We start from the raw sequence: 22,995 nt of genomic DNA on the forward strand, positions 1-22,995 counted from the left end.
GCTCACCATCCCTGACATACTGTTAATGGCATTAATTTCCTTTTTATAAATTATGATTTTGACTTGAGATTAGATGTAACAATATGCTTAAACACCAAACACCCATCAAGCTAATAACCAAACAGGCAACAGTTTTCTTCTCTCTGGGAAAGAAGGGTACTCAACTCATGCTATAGAACAAATTGTCTTTTGTGAAATCATGTAACAGAGACCTTGCCAAACTGATGAACTCTATTTAAGTCAGTATTTTAAACACAGAGTTGATGATCCAGAGGGATAACTTTTACGGGTAAACAAGAGAAGCTTCAAAAAGTTTTCCATTATATAAAGAAGATCTAGAGCTATAGTTATACTGGGTAAAACATACCAGTTCAGCGTATTCTTGGTCAGGGTGACACACACACACACTCTCTCTCTCTCTTCAGTATTTATACTTAATTAGATCAGTGACCTTGCCAGTGCTGAGATTCACATAATGGTGCAGATTACAAGCCTTCTATGTCTTCTCATACTATATTATTTTTGTCCATGTTCTTCCATAGAGCTTCCAGAAAGACCTGCCCAGGGTGCTGGAGGTCATCTTCTAGTTCTTCTATCTACTGGGTACCAGTATAGCAATTGAGCTATTTGGTATCCTTCACTTTTCCTACAGAACCAGCCTACATTCATTTCAGACCACACATTCCTTGAATAGCTGCCCTTATGCCACTTTTTATAACTAGATTGTCATTGCTGCAAACTTATATTCTTCCAAAGATTTACAATCACACAGTATCACCAGGAGAACACTGATTGTGTGTGTGTGTGTGTGTGTGTGTATTTTAAAGAGGGTTTTCTCATGCAATTCAAAGTAAGATGATAAAAGATGGAAATAGTAGGTTTGGAGGTAAGGAACTATAAGACAAGCATGTTAATGACACTGTTGGTGCAACTGTGAATTGGTCTAATCTTTATGAAAAATAATTTGGAATTAGGTGAGAAAAATCACTAAACTGTTCATATACCCTTTGATCTAGCAATTCCACTGCTATATATATGTCCTCTCCCCCCAAAAGCCAAAGATTTAGGAAGGTATCCCATGTATAACAAAATATTTATGGCAGTACTTTCTACAATAGTAAAAAACTGAAAACAGACTGCCCATTGATGGAGAATGGCTGAACAAATTGTGGTAAATGAACGAAGCAGACTATTGCCACACCACAAGAAAGAATGCGTGTCAAGGAATTCAGAGAAACAAGGGAATTAGTCAACATTTATATGATGCTTTAAGGTTTGCAAATTCCAGGGAGAATGATATACTGTACACAGTGCCTAAATATTGTAAAATACATATAACACTGAAAAGTGATCAAGTTCTAATTATAATTAACCTCTGTCCTGGAGAACTGATGATAAAACATATCTTACTCCTTAAGTAGAGAAGTGAAGAATGACAGATGTGGAAGATAGGATAGATACGTACTTAGTGTGTTAGTTGATTTTCCTTAAATTTTTTTCTCTTATAAGCAAGTGTTCAAGAAAGGGAAAAGTTAAAGTAAAAATAACATGCAGTACAAAAGGCAAAACTGCAAAACTTTTATTTTTAAATAAATGAAGTTTTGTGTCAAGGAATAGCTGGAAATCATTTAAAATACCGAACAGCTACCAGAGCCAGGCCTCCATACCACTTCCTGTCCATGCCCCTATCATGCTGCCTCCATTCCAGCCATCATTCCCATCTCCCCACCTCCCATCTTTGGACTCCACCCAGGCCACTGACCTCTGTTAAGCGAGCTTTTACCTTATCCTGGCTAGAATCAGGTTTTTAAGCCACATCCCAGCCATGTCCTTCAGGGCAAAGGTTTGTCTTCCTTGGTTTTGTACTCCTAGTCCTTGGCACAGGACCTGGCACATAGAAAGTGTTTTATAAATGTCTGAAGCTATCTAAATAGCATCTTGTATTCTTTGTACCATTAAGTCAACTGAGTGAAGGTCAGTCTCACAAAGATTTTGTAAAGATAAGGAAGTAAGAGTATAGGCCAGCAATTACTATATGTCCTTTCAATCATCTTTTTGGGGTAGTAAATATTATCCATGATGATTTCTGTCCTTTGCTATCCTCTCCCTGATAGACCTGGCAAAATGATTCTCCAGTGTTTTCAAATCAGTCTTTCCTCCAGCACAGATATTTTTCTCTGAATTCTTAGTCTGACCTGGCTCATCTTCTCATAAAGCATGTTAGGGACTGAGGTATTTGATCCAAATGTGAAACCAAATGGTTTCATTGTCTTTGATGGCTGATCAATCAGTAGGCATTATGTGCCTATGTGCCAGGCACTTTGCTAGTCACTGGGGATGCAAAATGAAATGGTTCCTGTCCTCAAGGAGGTTATAGTCTAGTCTATAACATGTAAACATATAAATAAATGGAAAATCAGTACAAAGTATTGGAGGCACCTAGGGCCATTGGGACCCTCATGTGGGAGATTGCTATAAAAATGTTAACCAATCTATTCCATCACCTTTTCTCCTCCTGCTAATATATAAATATTCTGAGTATGATAGAAATTAGTTGAATGCATTGAAAAGCTTTCTGTTAACTCATTTTTACTTCTCCTGTTCTTTGCTATTTTATGACATGATATTGGTCTCAACTATGCTTCAATTATCTTCTATCAACCTCAATTATGCTCAACTATCCAGTATAGGGACTGGATTTAACTGGTGCTTTCACTTATACAGGCAACTCCAGGATGAAGAAATTCCCTCAACAAATGCTGCACAGCACCTTAATCTGCAACTTACAGTCTTTTAGAATTGCCTAGCGATCTTGTCAGGTGGAGTGATTTGCCAGTATGTGTCAGAGGCAGGATTTAAACTCAGGTCTCCGAGGCCAGCTCTCACCAGTACACCATGCTATCAGTGTTTTACAAATGAGATTGTACCCTAAAACTGGTGCTGCTCTAGGCTGCCACTTCCCTCTAAATGTCAAAATTATTGAGTATGTGCTGGCTTTCTTTTTATTAAATGTATCCCCAGTGGTTAGCAAATTCCTGGCACATAGTAGGTGCTCAATAAATGTTTATTGGATTGGATTGGCTATGGTGGTTTCCTGGCCCTTTTGGTCTTCTTGTGGTTTTTCACTGCTTAAATTTCTACCAAAAATAGTTATAGCCTTTTCCACTTTCCATTTTTGGACATCAATGGCTTTTCTGAATAGAATTGCTTTAATTGTTCATAGTGTCTTTTCATATTTACCTTTCTTCTAATTCTCCAAGGGTTTTGTTCTTGTCTTTTAACTAGCTGATCTGACTACACACAAACAGCTGATTCTAGTATGAATTCCATGTGATATGGTCAAAGAATTCATCACTTAATTAGCCAATCTATTTGTTATGAGCCTTTCTGAACCTACCTGGGATTATCCCTGGGTAACAGTCTGTCTCCAAGACCATACCTGAAGCCTTGATAGATTGCTAGAATCCACCAGAGTTTGTAGCATGGCTAGCATCACTAACATGACCTTTGAGAAACCAGGATCATCTGGTTTCCTTACACTTTATTAAAACATTGGAATATGGACTTGTATGGACTGATGCTGAGTAAAGTGAGCAGAACCAGGAGAACGTTGTACACAGTAACAGCCACATCGTGTGATAACTAACTTTGATAGACTTAGCTCTTCTCAGCAATTTAAAGATCTAAGACTTCTCCAAAAGTCTCATGATGGAAAACACTATCTACATCCAGAGGAAGAACCACGGTGTTTGAATGCAGATTGAAGCATACTATTTGCTCTTTTTTTCCTTCTGTTTTGTTTCATTTCTTCTTTCTTGTGGTTTCACCTATTGGTTCTAATTCTTCTTTACAACATGACTAATGTGAAAATATGTTTAATAGGAATATATATGTAGAGCCTATAGCAGACTGCATGCCATCTTGGGGAGGGAAGCAGGGAGGGAGAGGAAGAAATTTTAAAACTCAAAAGCTTATGGAAGTAAATCTTGAAATATAAAAATAAATTAATTAAAAAATTTAAAAAATTGGAATATGATACTGTGATGACTCTACTAAAATGGAGTTAAATAAAGAGAACACTATGAATGTATAGAATGTTCAAATGATGTAGGTTTTGGCTGATAAAAAAGCGAATACGTGGAAACATTAACATTTTGCTGCTATTGTTTCTGAAAGAGAAAAGGTCTGATTTGAAATTGCAGTGGAGACTTCTGGGAAAAATTATTCCAAATCCCAACTTTTGGGGGGTATAATTTACAGAATAAAATTACAAAATAAACCAAGAGATAAGGTTTTAATTGTCCAATTTAAGTATTCTTTTTGCTAATTGGTTGCAATTTTTCAATAATTCTGCTCACGGTGCCACATCTAGTCAGAGTTAATAAGAAATGAAAGGGAGGAGAGATGTCAACCACCCAAATCTTTATCAAGTATCAAAAATAATTGCATTTAACAATATAATGAATCTGTGGTTTTAAAAACTGATAAGTAGCAAATTGGACTCAGAACAAAATAGACACAAAATAAACATGTTATTCATGCTATGCATTTTTATAAAGTGCAGATTTAGTTTTCACTTGGTTCCCCTTAGTAAACATCCTTTCAATTTAAAGACCAAAATGAAAAACAAAGAAACGTTTGATTAACGTTAGCCTTCTAACACTCAGAAGAAAGTGAAAGAAGCCTTTAACTAAATTCCTTACTGAAGTCTATTTCTTGGCAAGGATTCTTAAGATGTCAGTGCTATGTTAAGAAAAAGCAAATATATGACCACATTAAACAAAATAACTGGCACACATAGTCTGAACATTCATGCTAACTTGGAGATTTTTAAAATTTTCCGATTATTAAAAGAAAATTATAGTATATGAACAAGGATAGTTGCTTTGCCATATAACCAAATTACCTATAATGAAATCCTTAAAATAGTTCCCTTAAGTTTTGGCTCTAGCAAAGATGTGATTCTCACACTTCTTTATTGACTATAAAAGTTATTTCTGACACACAGACATCTATGTATGATATACAGATTCCCCCAGGAGTATTTCTAGTACAAGGTTACTTGAAGTATACTGATGGCTTTAGGAAGCCAGATGCTTAATTCCCTAACAGTATAAATATGAACTACTAAAGTTGTCTACTCCTAAGTATAAAATCTCTGCAAACCCAATATTACAGGCAAAATGCTCAAAGGCCAAGAAAATGGACTTTTTGATACAAGAAAGTGCTCCTGCAGTGTCTTTTTAATGATCTTTGAGACAATTCTACAGAATTTCTTTGTCTGGCTCAGAAAGTAGAGGTCCTCATGAGGAAGTCAAGTTCTTCGCAGAAGATTACAAAGCAAAATTTCAGGCTGCTTACTGAAAATAAACCATTATTATTATTATGGCTATGTAATGAGATAAACTGGACTGTTTCTATATTACTAAATTGAAGGCTTTCTGGTTTTCTGTAACTTTGAAAAGCATCTGTTAGTTTTGTTCCTATGCCAGGATCCAAGTGGTCACATTATGTGGGGTAGTTCACCATTTTGTTCAACTCTACTGACTTTATAAAACAGTGAGAAAAGAGAAAATGAGAAGTGTTTCCAGAGGCGCATCAGTGTATTACAAATCAAAGGTCAAAACTTTCAAATAAATCATTAAAAATAGAATTTTTCCTTCGCTACTTTTAGAATTTGACATTAGTGGATCATCATAGTGAAGGAGAGCTTCATGCCGACCATCAGCTGTACAGTCTATTGTGGAATCAGATTTTAAGCATTTGTTCAGCAGCTGCAAGATGACACAGAAAATTTTCTGTAGCTGGTGGAAATCGTTTTTGTTTCAGTGACTCAAAGCTGAGTTTTGGTTTCTCTCCATCATCAGAAACTTCTGCAAATGATGCCAGGTTGGCCAAGATTTCTCTTGTTTTAAGTGAAATATCCTTTAACAGAAGAAAGAAATATGTACATTAGAACTGAAAAAACTGAGGCCCAAATTCTTTACCAAAGTTAACAGCTGGGAGGCAACTTTGGAGGATACTGGATGTGTGCATGTGCTTGGGTGTGTGTGTGTGTGTGTGTGTGTGTGTGTGTGTGTGTGTGTGTGTGACACGTGTGTACTGGGGTGTGTGTGTGTCTGTGCATGTGTTCCTGGGGTGGGTGTACATATGTGTACCTATATGTGTATATGCTTGGGAAGGGTGTGTATATACTTGTGTGTGTGTGTGTGTATGTGTGTATGCACACATCTGTGCATGTGCTCTTGAGGTGTGTATATATGCATGTACCTGTGTGTGACTAAGATGTGCGTATGTGCATGCGCTTGTGTGTGCACTTGGGGGGTGCTTGTGGTGTCATGTGTGTGGGTGTTTAGGGTCTGTATGTGGGTTCATGTGTGTACTTGGGGTGTGGGGGAGTGTACATGCATGCAAAGAATTAAATATATTTATTTGACCTGTGACTAGCACTGAATGGAATAAGGGGGTTTTCTGTTTAGACTATGGACCAGCTTGGGGCTCTATATAGTCAAGTTCCAGGTCCTGTGACTGAGAAATTCCACCAGTATGTATTAAATTCTTCCAGTGGGCTAGATGCTGGGGTATGTGCTGGCATACAGAGGCAAACAGAACAGTTCCTGCCCTCCAGGGAGCTTACACTCCCATGAGGAGATGTATAACATGTACACAGACAAGTAAATACATGGTAGGTAATCTGAGGAGGATAATCTGGAGAGGCGTTAAGTATGGGGCAAAAATGATAGAGTGGGGAGTCAGAAAAGACCTGGATTCCTGTGCTACCTTCAACACCCACTAAATGTAAGACCTTAGGTAAGACACTCAACCTCTCCTGGTCTCATTTTCCTCTTCTATAAAATGAGAACAACCAGTTCTACTTCCTTTCTTCTTCCTCATCTACTTTTTCTAATTGAGTCATAAAGTAATCAGCCAATCAGGGAAGGGGAGGTTGGGAGTAGGCAAGGAAGAAGAAAAGAATGCAGATAACTTATAGATTCACCAATGTTTGACTATTTAGGCATATCTTATGTGACATTTACCTTGACCACTACATTGTAATAATGTTATTAATATATAACAACCAACTCCCACCATAATGCTATGAAATATCACTTTTAACACCCCTGGGTCAATTGCCCAACAAACAAATTACCTAGGGAATTGGTCCTCTTTAATGGCATTGTGCTTAGTGTCATATTTACAAAGTGCTAGGAGATAATGTAAAAAGAGTGGAAAATTCTATTTCAAGATGCTTTACTTAAGTAGTAGGCCCTAACTGCAATCCTCCCTCAAAAAACTCCCTTTTTCTGAACTTTCCTTTTTTTAAAATTCTGAACTTAAGAAGTAAAACAAGCATTTCCATAACAAAGTGGAATGTGTGTGTGTGTGTGTGTGTGTGTGTGTGTGTGTGTGTGTGTGTGTGTGAGAGAGAGACAGAGAGAGAGAGAGAGAGAGAGAGAGAGAGAGATAGGACCTTTGCATTTAATTTGGGTATTTATAAGAGAATGACTTGGTCACTCAAAGTTGTTCTCAAAACAATATTGCTTACCACTACTACGTCTGTATCCAAAAGAGATCATAAAAAGGGGAAAGGACTCATGTGTACAAAAATATTTATAGCAGCTTTTTTTGTGGTGGCAAAGAATTGGAAATTGAAGGAATGCCCATTAATTGGAGAATCGATGAACAAATTGTAGCATGTGATTGTAATAGAATACTTTTATGCTATAAGAATGATGAGCAGGTAGACTTCAGAAAAACCTGGAAAGATTTACACGAACTGATGCTGAGTGAAGTGAACAGAACCAGGAGAACATTATACACAGCAACAGTAACATTTTGTGATGATTAACTATGATAGACTTAGCTCTTCTTAGCAATACAATGATCCAAGACAATTCTAAAAGACTCATGATAGAAAAGCTAACCACATCCAGAGAAAGAACTATGGAGTCTGAATGCAGATCGAAGATTATTATTTTCACTTTTTTGTTGTTCTTTGTTTCTTTTTTCTCACGGTTTTTCCTTTTTGTTCTGATTCTTCTTTCACAATATGACTAATGTGGAAATGCGTTAACATGACTGTACATGTGCAACCTATATCAGATTGCTTGTTGTCTTGGGGAGAGGGAAAGGGAGGGATAAAAAGTTGGAACTCAAAATTTTACAAAAATGAATGTTGAAAACTATCTTTACATGTAACTGGAAAAAAATAAAATACTATTACAGAAAAAAACAATATTGCTGTTACTGTATATGACATTCTCTTGGTTCTGCTCATTTCATTCTTTATTAATTTGTGCAAGTCTTTCTGTGTTTTTCTAAAATCATCGAGCTCATCATTTCTTACAGCACAGTAATATTCCATCATAAACATATGCCACAATTTGTTTAGCCACTCCCCAACTGACGGGCATCCCTGCAGTTCTGACCTTCCTTATTGCTGTGGAGGGTACCACCATCATCCTCCTGGTCATCCAAAGCCAGACCTAAATCTTATCCCCCACTCCCCACACATAGGCCAATCTTACTGAATCAACAAGCCGAGTCCCACTGCTCCTGTCATCACAGGATATCTCTTTTCTCTAGTCTCAGAGCTGCTGCCCTGGGACATGTTTCCATTGCTTCACACCTGGTCTTCTTCTCTTAGTTCTCTCCCCACTCTCACCCATCATCACCACAGCGCTGACCAGGTCACTCCTCTCCTCACTGAGCTCGCTCTTGCTCTCCAGGTTGTCCACAAACCAGGCACGTGGGCCTCCTTGCTGTTCCTTGAACACAACACTCCACCTCCCAGCCCCGTGTCTGGCCTGAGCTCCTTCATCTCCACCTCCCGGCTTCCTTCCAGACTCAGTTCAGATCTCAGCTTCTGCAAGGAGCCTTTTGGTAGGCTCCTCTCCCTCACCAATGCTAGAGCTTCCCTCTGAAGTTGTCTTCCACTTCCACTATCTTATATGCATGTTGCTTCCCCCATTAGAATGTGAGCTCCTTGAAGACAGGGACCACGTTTTTGCTAGTCTTTGTATCTTCAATACTCAGCATAGTGCCTAGCATATAGCAAGCATCTATAATAAATGTTTGTTGACTATCTTCTCTATCCTACTCTCCACAATGGCTACTCCAAATCTCTTTTCATCTCTCCTCAAACAGCATCCCTTCCCCCAACCTTCTCACCTGAGGCCTTTGCATCATTCTTTGCCGAGAAAAAAAAAATCAAGGCTATCAAGAACTACTTTTTTCTCCTCTTCTCACCTGCCCATCCTTCACCTCACAACCCCCGACATCATTCCTTACTATTTCATCCTTTATTCCAGGCCACACAATTTCCTCCATCCTCAAAGATCCCCATCAGATCCCTCCATCCCTGCTAACCTCCCTCCTTCTTAGCCAAGCTCACTGAGAAGGCCATCTACATGCAGTGCCTCCACTTTATCTCCTAAACCCTCTCCAACATAGCTTCTAACCTCAACATTCCTCTGAAATGACTCCTTCCAAATGACCAATGACCTTTTAAAAACCCAAACCTGGTGGCCCTTCCTCACCCATTATCCTCCTCTACACTTGGCGGCACCTGACACTGTGAACCACTCTCTCTTCCTTGATGCTCCCAGTATTCTCTCCTAATTTTCTTCCTCACTCTCTCACTATTCCTTCTTCTCCTCCTCTGCTTCTGCACTGCTTAGCACATCAGAAGACTTTAAAGTGTTTGTGGATTGACTGATTTAGAGAATCAAAGAATTACCTTAATCACTTGGCTGTCTGACTTTTCTGGGTCTTCTGCAGATTGAACAATTAGTTGACCAATTTCTTTGTGTAGCTTCCCCATTGTCATGGCTTCTGTGATATACCAAAAATAGTAATGTCAGGAAGAGATTTGGAAATTTGCAGAATAAGATTCCTTAAGTACTTGTTATGTTTGCAGATATAAGGGAAATAATCATCTCTTATGTCTACAAACATAACAAGTAGTTAAGGAAACTTTCAAAATACAAATAACAACCACAAAGACTTTTGCTATCACAGAAAAATAATACCATGCTAGGAAGTAATGCATGTGTTCCATGTCAAAATTGAAGGGAAAACAAAATACAAATTAGTTGGCTCTTCAAACATATGCTTGCTGCAAACACTGGGACCATATGAACACAATTACAAAACACTTTTCACACAAATAAAGGCACATTCAAAGAATTGGAGAAATATTAATTGCTCATGAGTAGGCTGAGTCAATACAATAAAAATGATAATTCTAACTAAGTTAATTTACTTATTCAGTGCCATACCAATCAAACTACCAAAGAATTATTTTATAGACCTAGAAAAAATAATTTTACAAAATTACCTGGAAGAACAAAGGGGTCAAGAATATCAAGGGAATCAATGAAAAAAAATGTGAAAGAAGCCAGCCTAGCAATACCAAGATTTTAAACTATATTTAAAAACAGTAATCATGAAAACAACTGGGTACTAGCTAAGAAATAGAGTTGTGGATCAGTGGAATAGATTAGGTACACAGTTCACAGTGGTAAATGACCACAGTAATCTACTGTTTGATAAAATCAAAGAGTTAAGTTGTAGGGGCAAGAACTAACTATTTGACAAAAAGTTGCTTGGAAAACTGGAAAGCAGTTTGGCAAAAACTAGGCATAAACCATTGAATCACAACTGTATACCAAGATAAGGTCAAAATAGATAAATGATTTAGATATAAAGGGTGACAGCATAAGTAAATTAGGGAAGCATGAGACAATTTACCTGTCAGATTTACAGATAAGGTAACAGTTTATGACCAAACAAGAGACAGGGAGGATCACAGGAGGTAAAATGGATAACTTTGATTATATGAAATTTAAAAGGTTTTGCACAAATAAAACCAATGCAGCCAAAATTAGAAGGAAAGCAAGAAACTGGAGGGAAAAAATTTATAGTAAGTTTCTCTGATAAAGTCTTCATTTCTCAACTATATGAGGAGCTAAGCCAAATTTATAAAAATAACAACTATTCCTAAATTAAACAAGTTGTCAAAGGATATGAACAGGCAGTTTTCAGAAGAAGAAATCAAATCAATGGTCATATGAAAAAATTCTCTAAATCACTACTGATTAGAAAAATGCAAATTAAAATAATTCTGAGATAATACCTCACACTTAGCAGATTAGTTAACATGACAGAAAAGGAACATGACAAATGTTGGAAGGGATGTGGAAAAACAGGTACACTAATGCACTATTAGTGGAGTTGTAAACTGGTCTAAACATTTTAGAGAACAATGTGGAACTATGCCCAAAGGGCTATAAAACTGTGCATGCCCTCTGACCCAGCAATTCTGCTACTACTAGGTCTATATATATAAAAAAAAAGAGATAAAAAATGTACAAAATTATTTATAGCAGATGTTTTTGTGGTGGCGAAGAATTGGACAGCCATCAATTGGGGAATGGCTGAGCAAATCATGGTATATGATCATGACAGAATACTGTTATGCTACAAGAAATGAGCAGGATGATTTCATCTTGGGAAGTTTTATATGAACTGATGCAAAGTGAAGTGAGCAGAACCAGGAGACTATTGTACACAGTTAACAGCAAAACTACAGTTTTGCTACAGGAACTACAGGAAGGTCAACTGTGAAAGATCTAGTTACTCTGATCAAGACGGTGATCCGAGACAATTCCAAAGGACCCATGATGAAAAATGCTATCCAGTGCCAGAGAGAGAACTGTTGAACTCTGAGAGGAGATTGAGGCATATTTTTTTACTTTCTTTATTTGTGTGTGTGTGTCTGTGTCTGTGTGTTTTCTTTTGTGACATAAATAATATGGAAATATACTTTGCATGACTTCCCATGTACAATCAAAGAAAAAAATATGCTTGCTGTCAGTACGAAAGCCCCATTTTCTCTGTTTCTTAAAATAAAACCAAGCTAAGGCTCTCGAATATTACTACATGGAGCACAGCTCTAAAACAACGAGATACGGTCCTTGTGCTCCTTGTGGAATCAGTCTGATTACCTTACAAGCACAATTTATGCTGTTAAAATTGTCTTGCTGGCAAGAGTGTTATGAAAGACACATTTCTTCTCAGCTCTGTAGAGTTCATACTATGCCATCAATGCACAAAAGCCCCCTAAAAACAGGAGGAAACAATCAACAGGAACCAGTTCAGTTATGCATGTTCTTGCCTTCTAACTATGAAACATTGGTATTTCACTCCAAATACAGTTATAACAAAATGCTGTCCTGTTGACTCCAACTGGGATAACATATTCATAGAACCAGACAGTTCCAAGTTAATAGGAGAATCCTGGGTGTTACACTTCAGCAACTCAAGTGGTCCCAAATGTTTTTCTGACTTTCATTTAGCCATGATTTTTCAAGAAGAAATAACTTAAAAGATTTTAATTCTCATGCCCAGAAGCTGCCGGAGTAAAACTTCAACCAAAACCCACCAAACCAAAACCTTTATTTTATTAGATGTTTCTATTTAATCCTCAGGTAACCAGAAAATTTGATGAGCCTGAATTTATCACTCTAAGAGAAGTCTGCTTAATCTCAGGTTTCCTGCATTCACACTCATTGGGCACCATCAGCATCATTCTACTAACTAGGCTATATTACTGAAGAAGAAATATTTTGGACGTGTAACCAATGTTACACTAAGAATACACAGAGCTTGTTTGCCAGCTTCCTCCCACCACATGTGCTTTGTCAGCATCCTGTAACTCTGGACCTTCCCATGTCCAGTGAAGGAAGGCTTGTCCTTCTCCACCCTGTCATCAAGTTGATTGCTTCCATGAGGCATCCAAAGAAGGGGAGCTCAGTAAGGTGAGCTTAAGCCTGAACCTCTGGCTATTTTGTGTCCCTTTACCTGATCACAGGTAGTTCTTGAGATGACCACGACCAAGCTTTCAGGTAACCTTGTAAGCTTAAATGGCCTGCTGATTTTTGGGTCATTAGTGATTGCCAGATGTTCTTGGGAAGAAGTTCCTGGTAACTACCACAGCACTCTTAGAAAAGATGACCTCTAGCTGGATAACCAGCCCCATCCTGGCCTGGCTTGCCAGAAGACACCAACTGTGATGGGCTGGTGCAGAATCAGGGTGAAATCTGACATGCCTAATACAGAAGTGGGGAATGTGGACAGTCCTGGTAACTGAATTACATTTTTATGGTCTTATGTCTCAACATCCCAACAGAATACAACAGCAGTTACTACCACTGCTCATGTAAGATTCTGTCAATGCACACTGAGCACAACAAGAGTTATAAGTTTCTAAATTTTTCTGTTAACACAAGCTGATGAGAGGGACTTCTGCTTCCAGGAGCCAACATGGCAGAGTAAGAAGTTAAGTCCCTCTTATCTTCCCTTATTAACCTCTGAAAGCCCAGAAAATATTGCCCTAGGAAAAACCCTGGAATAGCTGAACCAGAAGAAAGATGAGGTGCAGAAGTCCAGTAGCCCAGGTAGCTTGCTTGAGGGATTAATGGGAAAGGCCCCTCTAGCCCTGGGGGAAGGAGAGCAGTACAGAACAGGAGGCGTCCCAGCAAGCTCTCGGAAAGCCCCACCTCAGAATACCAGGAGGACATCCTGAAACCCAGATGGTGGAACAGGCAAACACCAACACCAAGACCCTCAAGTGCCTCAGTGAGGGCAGGGAACCGGTGGAAACCAGCTTGGAAAACCACCAGGTGCCTCGGCATTTGACAGCAACCGGCTCTTAAAGTGCCTCAGCAAAACTAAGGGAAGCAGGGCGTAGCTAGGTGGTACAGTGGATAGAGCACCAGCCCTGAAGTCAGGAAGACCTGAGTTCAAATCTGGCCTCAGACCAAACACTTGACCCTTACTAGCTGTGTGACCCGGGGCAAGTCACTTAACCCCAATTGCCTAAAAAAGACAAAATAAAACCAAAACAACAACAACAACAAAACAAAACAACTAAGGGAAGCAGCGCTCCAAGAGGCCCCAGGCGGATAAACATCCTGTAACATCCATCTGAAAGGAGCTAAAAAAGTGAAAGGAAGGAAAGGCCTGAGTGAGCAGGAAATCTCCAGGAGCCACCCTACCTAAGCCTACCCCTAGAGTTCCAGTGTTTGCTGATTCCAGCCCAACACCAGGTAAGCTGCCAGAACCCTATAGCCTCCAACTGTCAGCATCTGAGGCCCCAGCACACAAAGCCAGTGACCAGGCCCTAGGCCCCCAACACAAGAAGCTTGGGTCAGTGCCCTCTGATCCCCAGCAAGAGAGCTCAATATCTTTAAAGGCCAGGAAATAAGCAAACACCATGAGCAAAAAGAAACAAATGACAGATTTGTATTATGGGAAGAGTGAAGATCAAGGCAGAAATTCTGAAGGGGACAACACTGTCAACAAACCCACATCTGGAACCTCAAAAGGGAATATGAACTGGTCTGAACCCAAAGAGCCTTCTTGGAAGAGCTCAAGAAGGATTTTAAAAGTCAAATGAGAGAGGTAGAAGAAAAAATGGGAAAGGCAATAAGAGATAAGCAAGAGAGAGTCAATAGCTTAGAAAAAGAAGGATAAAAATTAACTGTAGAAAACAAGTCCTTAAAAAAATACAATTGGCCGATTGGAAACAAAGTACACTGAAGAAAACAAGTCCCTAAAAAATGCAATTAGCCAAATGGGGAAGTAGGTAAAAATCTAATAGAAGAAAACAATTTGTTAAAAATTAGAGTTGGGCAAATGAAAGCTAAGGACTCTATGAGACAGTAAAAATCAATAAAACAAAAACAAAAGAATGAAAAAATTGATGAAAATGTAAAATACCTCATTGGTAAAACAACTGACCTGGAAAATCGATCCAGGAGAAACAATTTAAAAAATTATTGAAAATCACTATGAAAAAAAGAGCCTGGACAGTATCTTTCAGGAAATCATCAAGGAAAACTACCCTGAGGTCCTAGAACCACAGGGTAAAATAGCCATAGAAAGAATCAACTGATCACCTTCAGAAAGAGATCCGAAACTGAAAAATGCCAAGGAATATAGTAGCCACATTCCAGAATTACCAGGTCAAAGTGAAAATACTGCAAGCAGCCAGAAAGAAACAATTTAAATATTATGGAACCACAGTCAGGATTACATAGGACCTTGCAGCTTCTATAGTAAAAGACTGTAGGGCATGGAATACAATATTTCATAAGGCAAAGGAGCTTGGATTACAACCATGGATCAACTACAAAGTGAAAATGAGCTTGATCTTTCAGGGGAGGAGATGGATATTCAACAAAATAGGGGACTTCCAAACCTTCCTACTTTTTAAAAAGACCAGAGCTCAACAGAAAATTTGATCTTCAAATACAAGACTCAAGAGAGACATAAAAAGGTAAACAGGACAGAAAGAAACAACATGTTATTAATAAGGGCAAACTGTTTACATTCCTACAAGGGAAGATGATACTTGTAACCCTTGAGAACTGTATTGTTATTATGCCATGTTAAAGGGGCATACATAAAGAGGGGGATATTAGTTGACTTTGATGTAATGATAAAAAAAAATCTAATCAAGTGGGTTAAATGGATCCAAGTAAGTGGATTAATCTGATCTAAGAAAACGTACGGAAAGAAAAGGAAAGGAGGAGGCAGACAAGGGTAAATTACAATTACAGAAAAGTCAAAAAACCTATTACAGCAGAGGGAAAGAAGGAGATGAGCATTGTTTGAACCTTACTCTCAGATTTGGCTCAAGAAGGGAATAACATAATCAGTTAGGTACTAATATTGATAGACTTAACCCTTCTCAGCAATACAAGGATCTAAGACATCTCCAAGGGTCTCATGATGGCAAATGCTATCCACATTCAAAGAAAGAACTATGGAGTTTGAATGCCAATCGAAGTATACTATTTGCTATTTTTTTTTCTTCTGTTGTGTTTTGTTTCCTCTTTCTGGTGGTTCCTCCTATTGGTTCTAATTCTTACTTACAACATCACTAATGTGAAAATATGTTTAATAGGAATGTATATGTATAGCCTATATCAGATTGCATTCCATCTTGAGGAGGGAGGTGGGGAGGGAGAGGGAGAAAAATTTAAAACTCAAAAGCTTATGGAAGTGATTGTTGATAACTCAAAATAAATTAATTTTTTAAAAAAAGCTGGTTAAGAGCTCATTTTGTGTTTCTTTTCTGTGTAAGAATAAATACCTGTTCTACATCATACACTGAGTACCTTTCTATTCCCCTCTTTGGAGAGACACTAGTCATGAACCAAACAATAACCTTTAAATAGACTTTCCAAGGGTGTATAAAGAGCCAGATATTTTGATGTAAGGTTTCTTAACCCCTCTCATTAGAGGCCAGGCTTCCACTGGGACTGGACCCCGTAGAGAGAGTGGCATCAATCCAGAAATGAAGGACCTCCTTAGCAGAGAATGCGAGGACAAGTGACACACCAGCTTCTTGGGCCTAGCAGCAGTTATTAGTCATAGAGACAATACATTATATGAAATCTCTCCAGCACCTACAAAGCAGGTCATACAGTTCGTGAAGTACTGTTTCTTGAACAACCAACCTGAAAGATAGAGTTGCTCTTGGCATGTGTCCTATGTTAACAAAGTTACAAAACAAAGAACTAACCTTTTGCAGGTTGAGAAACTGTAATCTCACTATCTGCCAGATTCACAAATACATCATAAAGATCAGGTCTGTTGCTCACCTCAGGGTCCACAAATCCAGCAATGTAACCTGTGCAACAAAAAACAAGGTTACTCAGGGACTGGAGACAGGCAGGAAGAACAGTCCAATTATGAACAAGTTAAAAGGAACAATGTCTAAAATTTCTGCAACTGCTACAGTACTAAACTGCCTTATTCACTATGGGAATAATATTACAAATGACCCACCATGCCCTTTCACAAATTCATACCACTCAAAGTGTCCCAACTTCAGGATTTCACAGAGGACCAAAAGTGGAATTTAAAGGCATTCCATTAATTTGCAGCTATTCAACTGGAAACTATGCCCAAAGAGATGTTAAACTGTGCATACCTTTTGACCCAGGAAAACCTCTACCAAGTTTCTATCCCCAAAGACATCAAAGAAAGAGGAACAGGAACCATATATATGAAAACATTTATAGGTGCTCTTTTTGTGGTGGCAAAGAATAGGAAATTGAGGGGGTGTTCATCAACCAGGGAATGGTTGAACAAGGTATAGAAGATGAATGTAATGCAATACTACTGCGCCATAAGAAATGATGAAAAGCATAGTTTCAGAGAAACCTGGGAAGACTTGTATGGAGAGATCCAGAGTGAAGAGGGGAGGACCAAGGAAGCAGCTAGTAAAGCAACAACAATATTGTAAAAATGAATAACTTTGAAAGACTTTGATATCAAGATTTCACCATAATTTCAAAGAATTCATGAAGAAACATGCTGCCCACCTACTGAGAGAAGCAATGAACTCAATGTGCAGACGTAGACTTTTTTTTTTACATAGTCAGTATAAGAATTTGTTTTGCTTATTTGTAACTGGGGTTTTGCTTTTCTTGCTCTCTCAGTAGGGGACAGATAAGGGAAAGTAGGTAAAATAAAATGTAATTTAGAAAACAATTAAAAATAATGCACTGCTATTCATATCAGGAGTGATGACAATAGAAAGAAAAAACAAGGTTTTTGTTTGTTTTGAAATTCTCTTTTGGGGGGCAGCTGCTTTTTTTAAAGTCATATTCAAATGATTAGCTTTCTCAGAGTAGGTCTTTTTAACCAGCTAACCCAAACATTAGTAGGCTTTTGGATTTTGAAATCCAATATTTTTTTTCCTTTAGTCACCTAGTATTATTTTATGTAGAGTATCACCAGAAAACAGAGTCAGTGTGACATGGTAGACAGAGGGTTAGCCCCAGAGTCAGAATGAGCAAGGTTCAGGTCATGCTTCTGAAACATATTAGCAGAATAAACCAGGGTAAGTCATAACCTCCCAATGCCCCAGGCCTCTCTCTAAGACTAAAAATTGCAAGAGTTGTAGGTTTGCATTGCAGTGGGTATTTCCTAACTAAGAATTCCATATTCTGATGAAATCACATGTTGGGGAGGGGGTGAAGCCACTGGCACCACAGAATCACACTGGAATAGCTGCTTCACAGGGCTACTGTGAGAAAGGATATTTGTAAACCTTCAAGTCTTATACAAATTTAAGTTGTTATATAGCATTGTAATAATAACAACCATATGGTATGCGATGATGTAGTTATTAGTAGTCATATATGCCCAATGACCTTATCTTAAAGATAAAGTTTAGTTCTTTTCTTGAATGAAAGAGTATGACAGGGAATATAAAGAGTATAAAATAACCTAAGGCAAACGTACAGGGTGTCTTTTAAATTAGGCCCAAAACAAAATAATAATGGCCAAAGGAACTAAATAGTCTCTGACAAAATTTTGACCTACATCAACAAGTGAAAATCCTTAACAAACTGAATTTAACAAGAAATAAAAGACACTCTATGTTATAATCCCTTGGTTCTAGTTCAAACATTTTTCTTATCATTACAAACACCACTGCTACCTGTGCAAGTCTTCAGTGCTTCCAATTCGTCAGTATTAAGGTGCACGTAGGAATGAAGAATTGACCAATCCTGTCGATGCCATACCAAGGCAGGTAGAGTCCTGCAGGAATCAAATCAGGAGTTCAGATAATAAAGTTAGCTGAACTAATTAAATACCCTGGTACCAAGCATAAAAGAGATATGGAAGAGTCCTTAGGGACCATCCCATAAGTACACAGCTTTAGAATGGAAAGCGTTCTTAGAAATCATCTAGGCCAACCCCCTCATTTACAGACTTGGAAAGTGGTGTTTCTTCTGTCCTATAAACTAAAATATTTGTTTTTCAATATTCAGTCTTTTATAGTCACAAAACTATAACATTTTAATGCTTTCATTTAGTAATTTAACTCAGTAAGAGTATGGTACTAATGAGGTCACAGTTGTAGCTTTCTGAGCCTCTGTTGCAGACTCAGGCTGCTCCCATAAGTACCATTCCCAGTCGTCTCCTGTTCCCCACTGCTATTTTCAGACAAAATAACTAGTGAGCGTGGAATCAATACAAGCTGATCATCAATTAGAAATACACAAAAGAACAAGGTCAAAGATCAGTAGCATCAACTTCATTTACAAAGGGGCTGAAATTGGTACTTTAAAATAGCAGAATGACAAGTTGATTTTTTTTAATTGTGCTATTATTTTCTTTTTAAAAAAATACTGAAAAAAAAATCTCCATCAGCCAGTAAGATTGATAACAGGCCTGGTACATCCACATACAACCTGGATGAGATCCATAGCTTTATATCTCAAAAGTATTTTGAAATTAACAGATTTTTAAAAATACATACGTATAAAAATACTCAACTGACTTGAAGGGACCAAATATAACAAACATTAAGAAGGCCCTGGAAAAATACATAGCATAGCCTTAGCCTTCAAAGAACTTTAAGAAGGGACAAGATCTTAAAAAAAAGAAAGTATAATACAAAATAGAACGGGATATTGGTTAAAAAGAAGAAATTCACACAAAGAGTTACTAGAAAACAGAGGGAGATATTGCTTTGCTGAGGGTATAAGGCAGAATCCCTTAAGGAGAGCTTCACAGAATCTGTCTGTATCCTTAAATGTAGTACAATGTCTTGGGTCTGGGAAGGGATACAGATTATTTTGACTACTCTGTGAAGGACCTATATCACTCCCCTAACACAATATCCTGTAATCAGTTTAAGGACACGAACTCTGCAAATAGGTAGAAAGCAGCACTCATATGATAGAATCTACAGTGGCAACAGTGTAAATCAATTAATAAACACTTAGTGAGCACCTACCATGTGCCAGGCACTTTGTTTGGCATTAGGGATATGAAGGCAAACATGAGACAGTTTTTGCCCTATAGGAACTTCAGTTATACTGGGGCAGGGGAGACATGACATAAATATAGATCACTGATAAGGAGGGAGCCATTAACCACTGGGTGAGTCGGGAAAGGCCCAGAGAAGGACAGATCAAAGCAAAATTGTGGAGCTGGGAGAAGCAATTACATTCCAGATGTGGGGAAGAGCATGAACAAAGACAGGAACCAATGACAACTGCATCCTGAAGAGAGCTCAAGATTCTGTGCTCTGGAGGTAAAGAGGGAGGACGGTCCAGGCATAAGACAAATTTCTTAAAAGGAATGGAGTAAGGAGTTTGAATGTCATTTACAGGGACCAGATGTGGTCTGGAAGTCAAGAAAACAGTTCTGGTCTAGGTTCTATGACTAATTAGTTGTGTTGGACTACACAAGTCACTTTCTGTCTCTGGGTCTGGTCAAATTCTCTCATTTTTGGATTAGAAAATGGAAGCACTGAGAGGGTAAGAACTCTACCTAAATGGACACAGCAGGTTAGTAGCAGAACTATGTAGTATCACAAATAACTCTGGCAATGTCACTCTTCAAAAATCTTCAACAACTTCCTATTATTTACTAGGTAAAGTAAAAATGCCTAGATCTGGCATTAAAAGCATGCCACGATTCTACCCAACATCCCCTTCCCCTATGCTCTCATAGGCTCTGTCTTCATTTACGCTGTTCCCTGTATCTGGAGTGTAACTGTTGTCCCAGCTCTACAATTCTCCCTTGATCCGTCCTTTAAATACCAAAATATATGGCACCACTTCAGGGTAACCTTCCCAGATCTCCCTTTCCCCAATCTATAGCAATTTTTCCCCTTGGACCTCACATAGCACTTAGTGTTAGAACTCTCTAACATGCCTATCAGGGCAGCTAGGTGGTGCAGTAGATAGAATGCTAGGTCTGGTGTCAGGAAGACTCCTCTTCCTGAGTTCAAATATGGCCTCAGACACTTACTAGCTGCGTGACCTTGGGCAAGTCACTCAGCCCTGTTTGCCTCAGTTCCTCATTTGTAAAATAAGCTGGAGAAGAAAATAGCAAGCCACTGTAGTATCTCTGCCAATCTCTTTGTGGCCTCAAATGAGGTCACAAAGAGTCAGACATGACTGAAACAACTGAACAACAATAAAAATATGCCTATCATGTAATATTGAATATCACAGATATCTGTTCTGGTGTTTTACCTTCCCCACTATATTTTAAGCTTTGTCAGGGCAAGAAATAGGTCTTATTCAAACTCTATATCCCACCCCCCCATTCCAGGACCTGGCATAGTGCTCTTTGGCATACAGCAAGTGCTTAATAAATATTTGCTGAATAAAATGATAAATGAACAATATGAGACCAAAACTTAGCTCACCTGACTCCTCCTCTACCTCTAATTAAAGTCACATAAGATTTCAAACTTCTCTGTTCAATAAGACTTATTATAGGTAACTCAAGTTGAATTTTCATTTCTGTAGTAAAATCTTGAAGTAACATAGCATATCTTATTTACTATGGCAGGCCTTTAAAAAAAAAAGATGGAGACAGAGCCAAGATGACAGAGTAGCATGAAGAATTACAGCAGAGGTTCCCACTCCATAATACCTCCAAACAGATCTAGAAAATATGCCAGACTGAGTCCTGATAAGGGAATCCAAGGAAAAATAAAATCAGCGAATCATTTTCAGGCCCAGGTAAGCTATAGGGAGACAGAGAGGCCTGGAGACACTGGGGATGGGGTCTAGTGTGGCACAGCCTCATCCAGTATTCTAGCACAGAGAAAGGCTGTGCACAAGGACAAAAAACAGTCCTAAATCCAACCAAGTGGGGCCCAACCTTGTGTACAGTACAGAAACAGAAGACAACTGGGGCTGGACTGCTTATTGCCCTGTTCTGGTCCACAGATCTGAAGGCACCGAGGCCTAGGGGTGGCTATCCATGATACAGATGTGCTTAGGGGTCCTAGGCTATATACTGGAGCAAGAAGCAAGTTCAGAAGCAAAGAGCAGCTATGTGGTTCTGACCCAAAAAGAAAAGCAAGGTCTCAGTTTCATCCTTCAGCCTAGACTGAAGCTGGCAGCAGAAAAACCAGGTCAGGAATCTCAGACCAAAGGAAACTCCTGCAGTTATGACTCTGAAACAGCAGAGCTTTCCAGTTGGTTGAAAGTGGCTGGTTCTACTGGTAAGTCAACAGAAGCAAGCCCACAGGTATGCTTTTAAGGCTTAAACGCAGGTCAAGAGCTTGTAGAGTTCAGACCAGGAGGGTAGAAATTAGACTGTGCCCTGGAGTAGAACGTTTGGGAGCACTAAAAGCCTGCAAGTCCCCAGGCTGAGCTGTCCCTATGATCTTTGAATAACACAACACTCAATATCCCCAAGAAAGCAGTAGTGGCCCAAACTTTCCTTCAGAAGTACACAGAGTCCAGCCCTAACATCAAATCTGAAGTCAGGAAGTAGGTCAGAAGAATGAACAAACAAAAAAAAGAAGTCCACCATAAAGAGTTATTACGATGGCCAGGAAGCTTAAGACACAAATGCAGAAGAAAATGACTCCAAAATACCTATAAGCAAAGCCTCAAAGAAAACCAGTTTGGCTACAAGTTCAATTAGAATTCCTAAAAGAGAGAGAAAGCATGAGTTTAAAAATGTTTTTATAAATGAATAATACTAGAAGGAAAAAAATGGAAAAACTCTATAGGAGAAAGAATTAGAAAGGAATCAAAAGCTTGGCACAGGAGATACAAAGATTTACCCAAGCAACATACTCCCTAAAAATCAGAATGAACCAAATAGAAGTTAATGATTCTGTAAGACAAGAAGAAATATTTTTTTTTAAAAGTCAAAAGACTGAAGAAAATGTAAGGGTATCTCAGAGTAAAAATGACTAACCTGGAAAACAAATATAAGAGAAAAAAATTAAGAATCATTGGACTACTTGAAAGCTATGACCAAAAAAAGAGTCTAGACATTGCTTTTTTTAATAAACTCTTAAAAGAAAACTGCCCAGATGTCTTAGAATCAGGAGGCAATATCAAAACAGAAAGAAACCACTAGTCACCTTCTGAAAAACCCAATATGAAAATGCCCAGGATCATTATAGCCCAAATCCAAAGCTTC

The 22,995-nt window shown here is 38.5% G+C and overlaps 1 protein-coding gene across 2 annotated transcripts in view; it reads right to left on the reverse strand.

Annotated features, from left to right (window-relative positions):
• Positions 1-4,407: 4,407 nt before the first annotated feature.
• The window catches only part of DENND10 (DENN domain containing 10), a 32,175-nt gene continuing 13,587 nt past the window's right edge, over positions 4,408-22,995 (reverse strand). Inside the window, exons 6-9 of one of the 2 annotated variants that reach the window (XM_020988204.2) lie at positions 18,524-18,624; positions 16,595-16,702; positions 9,740-9,834; positions 4,408-5,925 (exon numbers count right to left, since the gene is read on the reverse strand). In XM_020988204.2, the coding sequence (XP_020843863.1) occupies positions 5,749-5,925; positions 9,740-9,834; positions 16,595-16,702; positions 18,524-18,624 (481 nt within the window). In that variant the 3' untranslated portion in view covers positions 4,408-5,748. Of the gene's footprint in view, positions 5,926-9,739; positions 9,835-16,594; positions 16,703-18,520; positions 18,625-22,995 lie in introns of both variants that reach the window. The other variant, XM_020988203.2, reaches the window with a different exon arrangement.

This window comes from Phascolarctos cinereus, unplaced genomic scaffold, assembly GCF_003287225.1.
Source record: "Phascolarctos cinereus isolate Bilbo 61053 unplaced genomic scaffold, phaCin_HiC Scaffold_3;HRSCAF=262, whole genome shotgun sequence".
NCBI lineage: Eukaryota > Metazoa > Chordata > Mammalia > Diprotodontia > Phascolarctidae > Phascolarctos > Phascolarctos cinereus.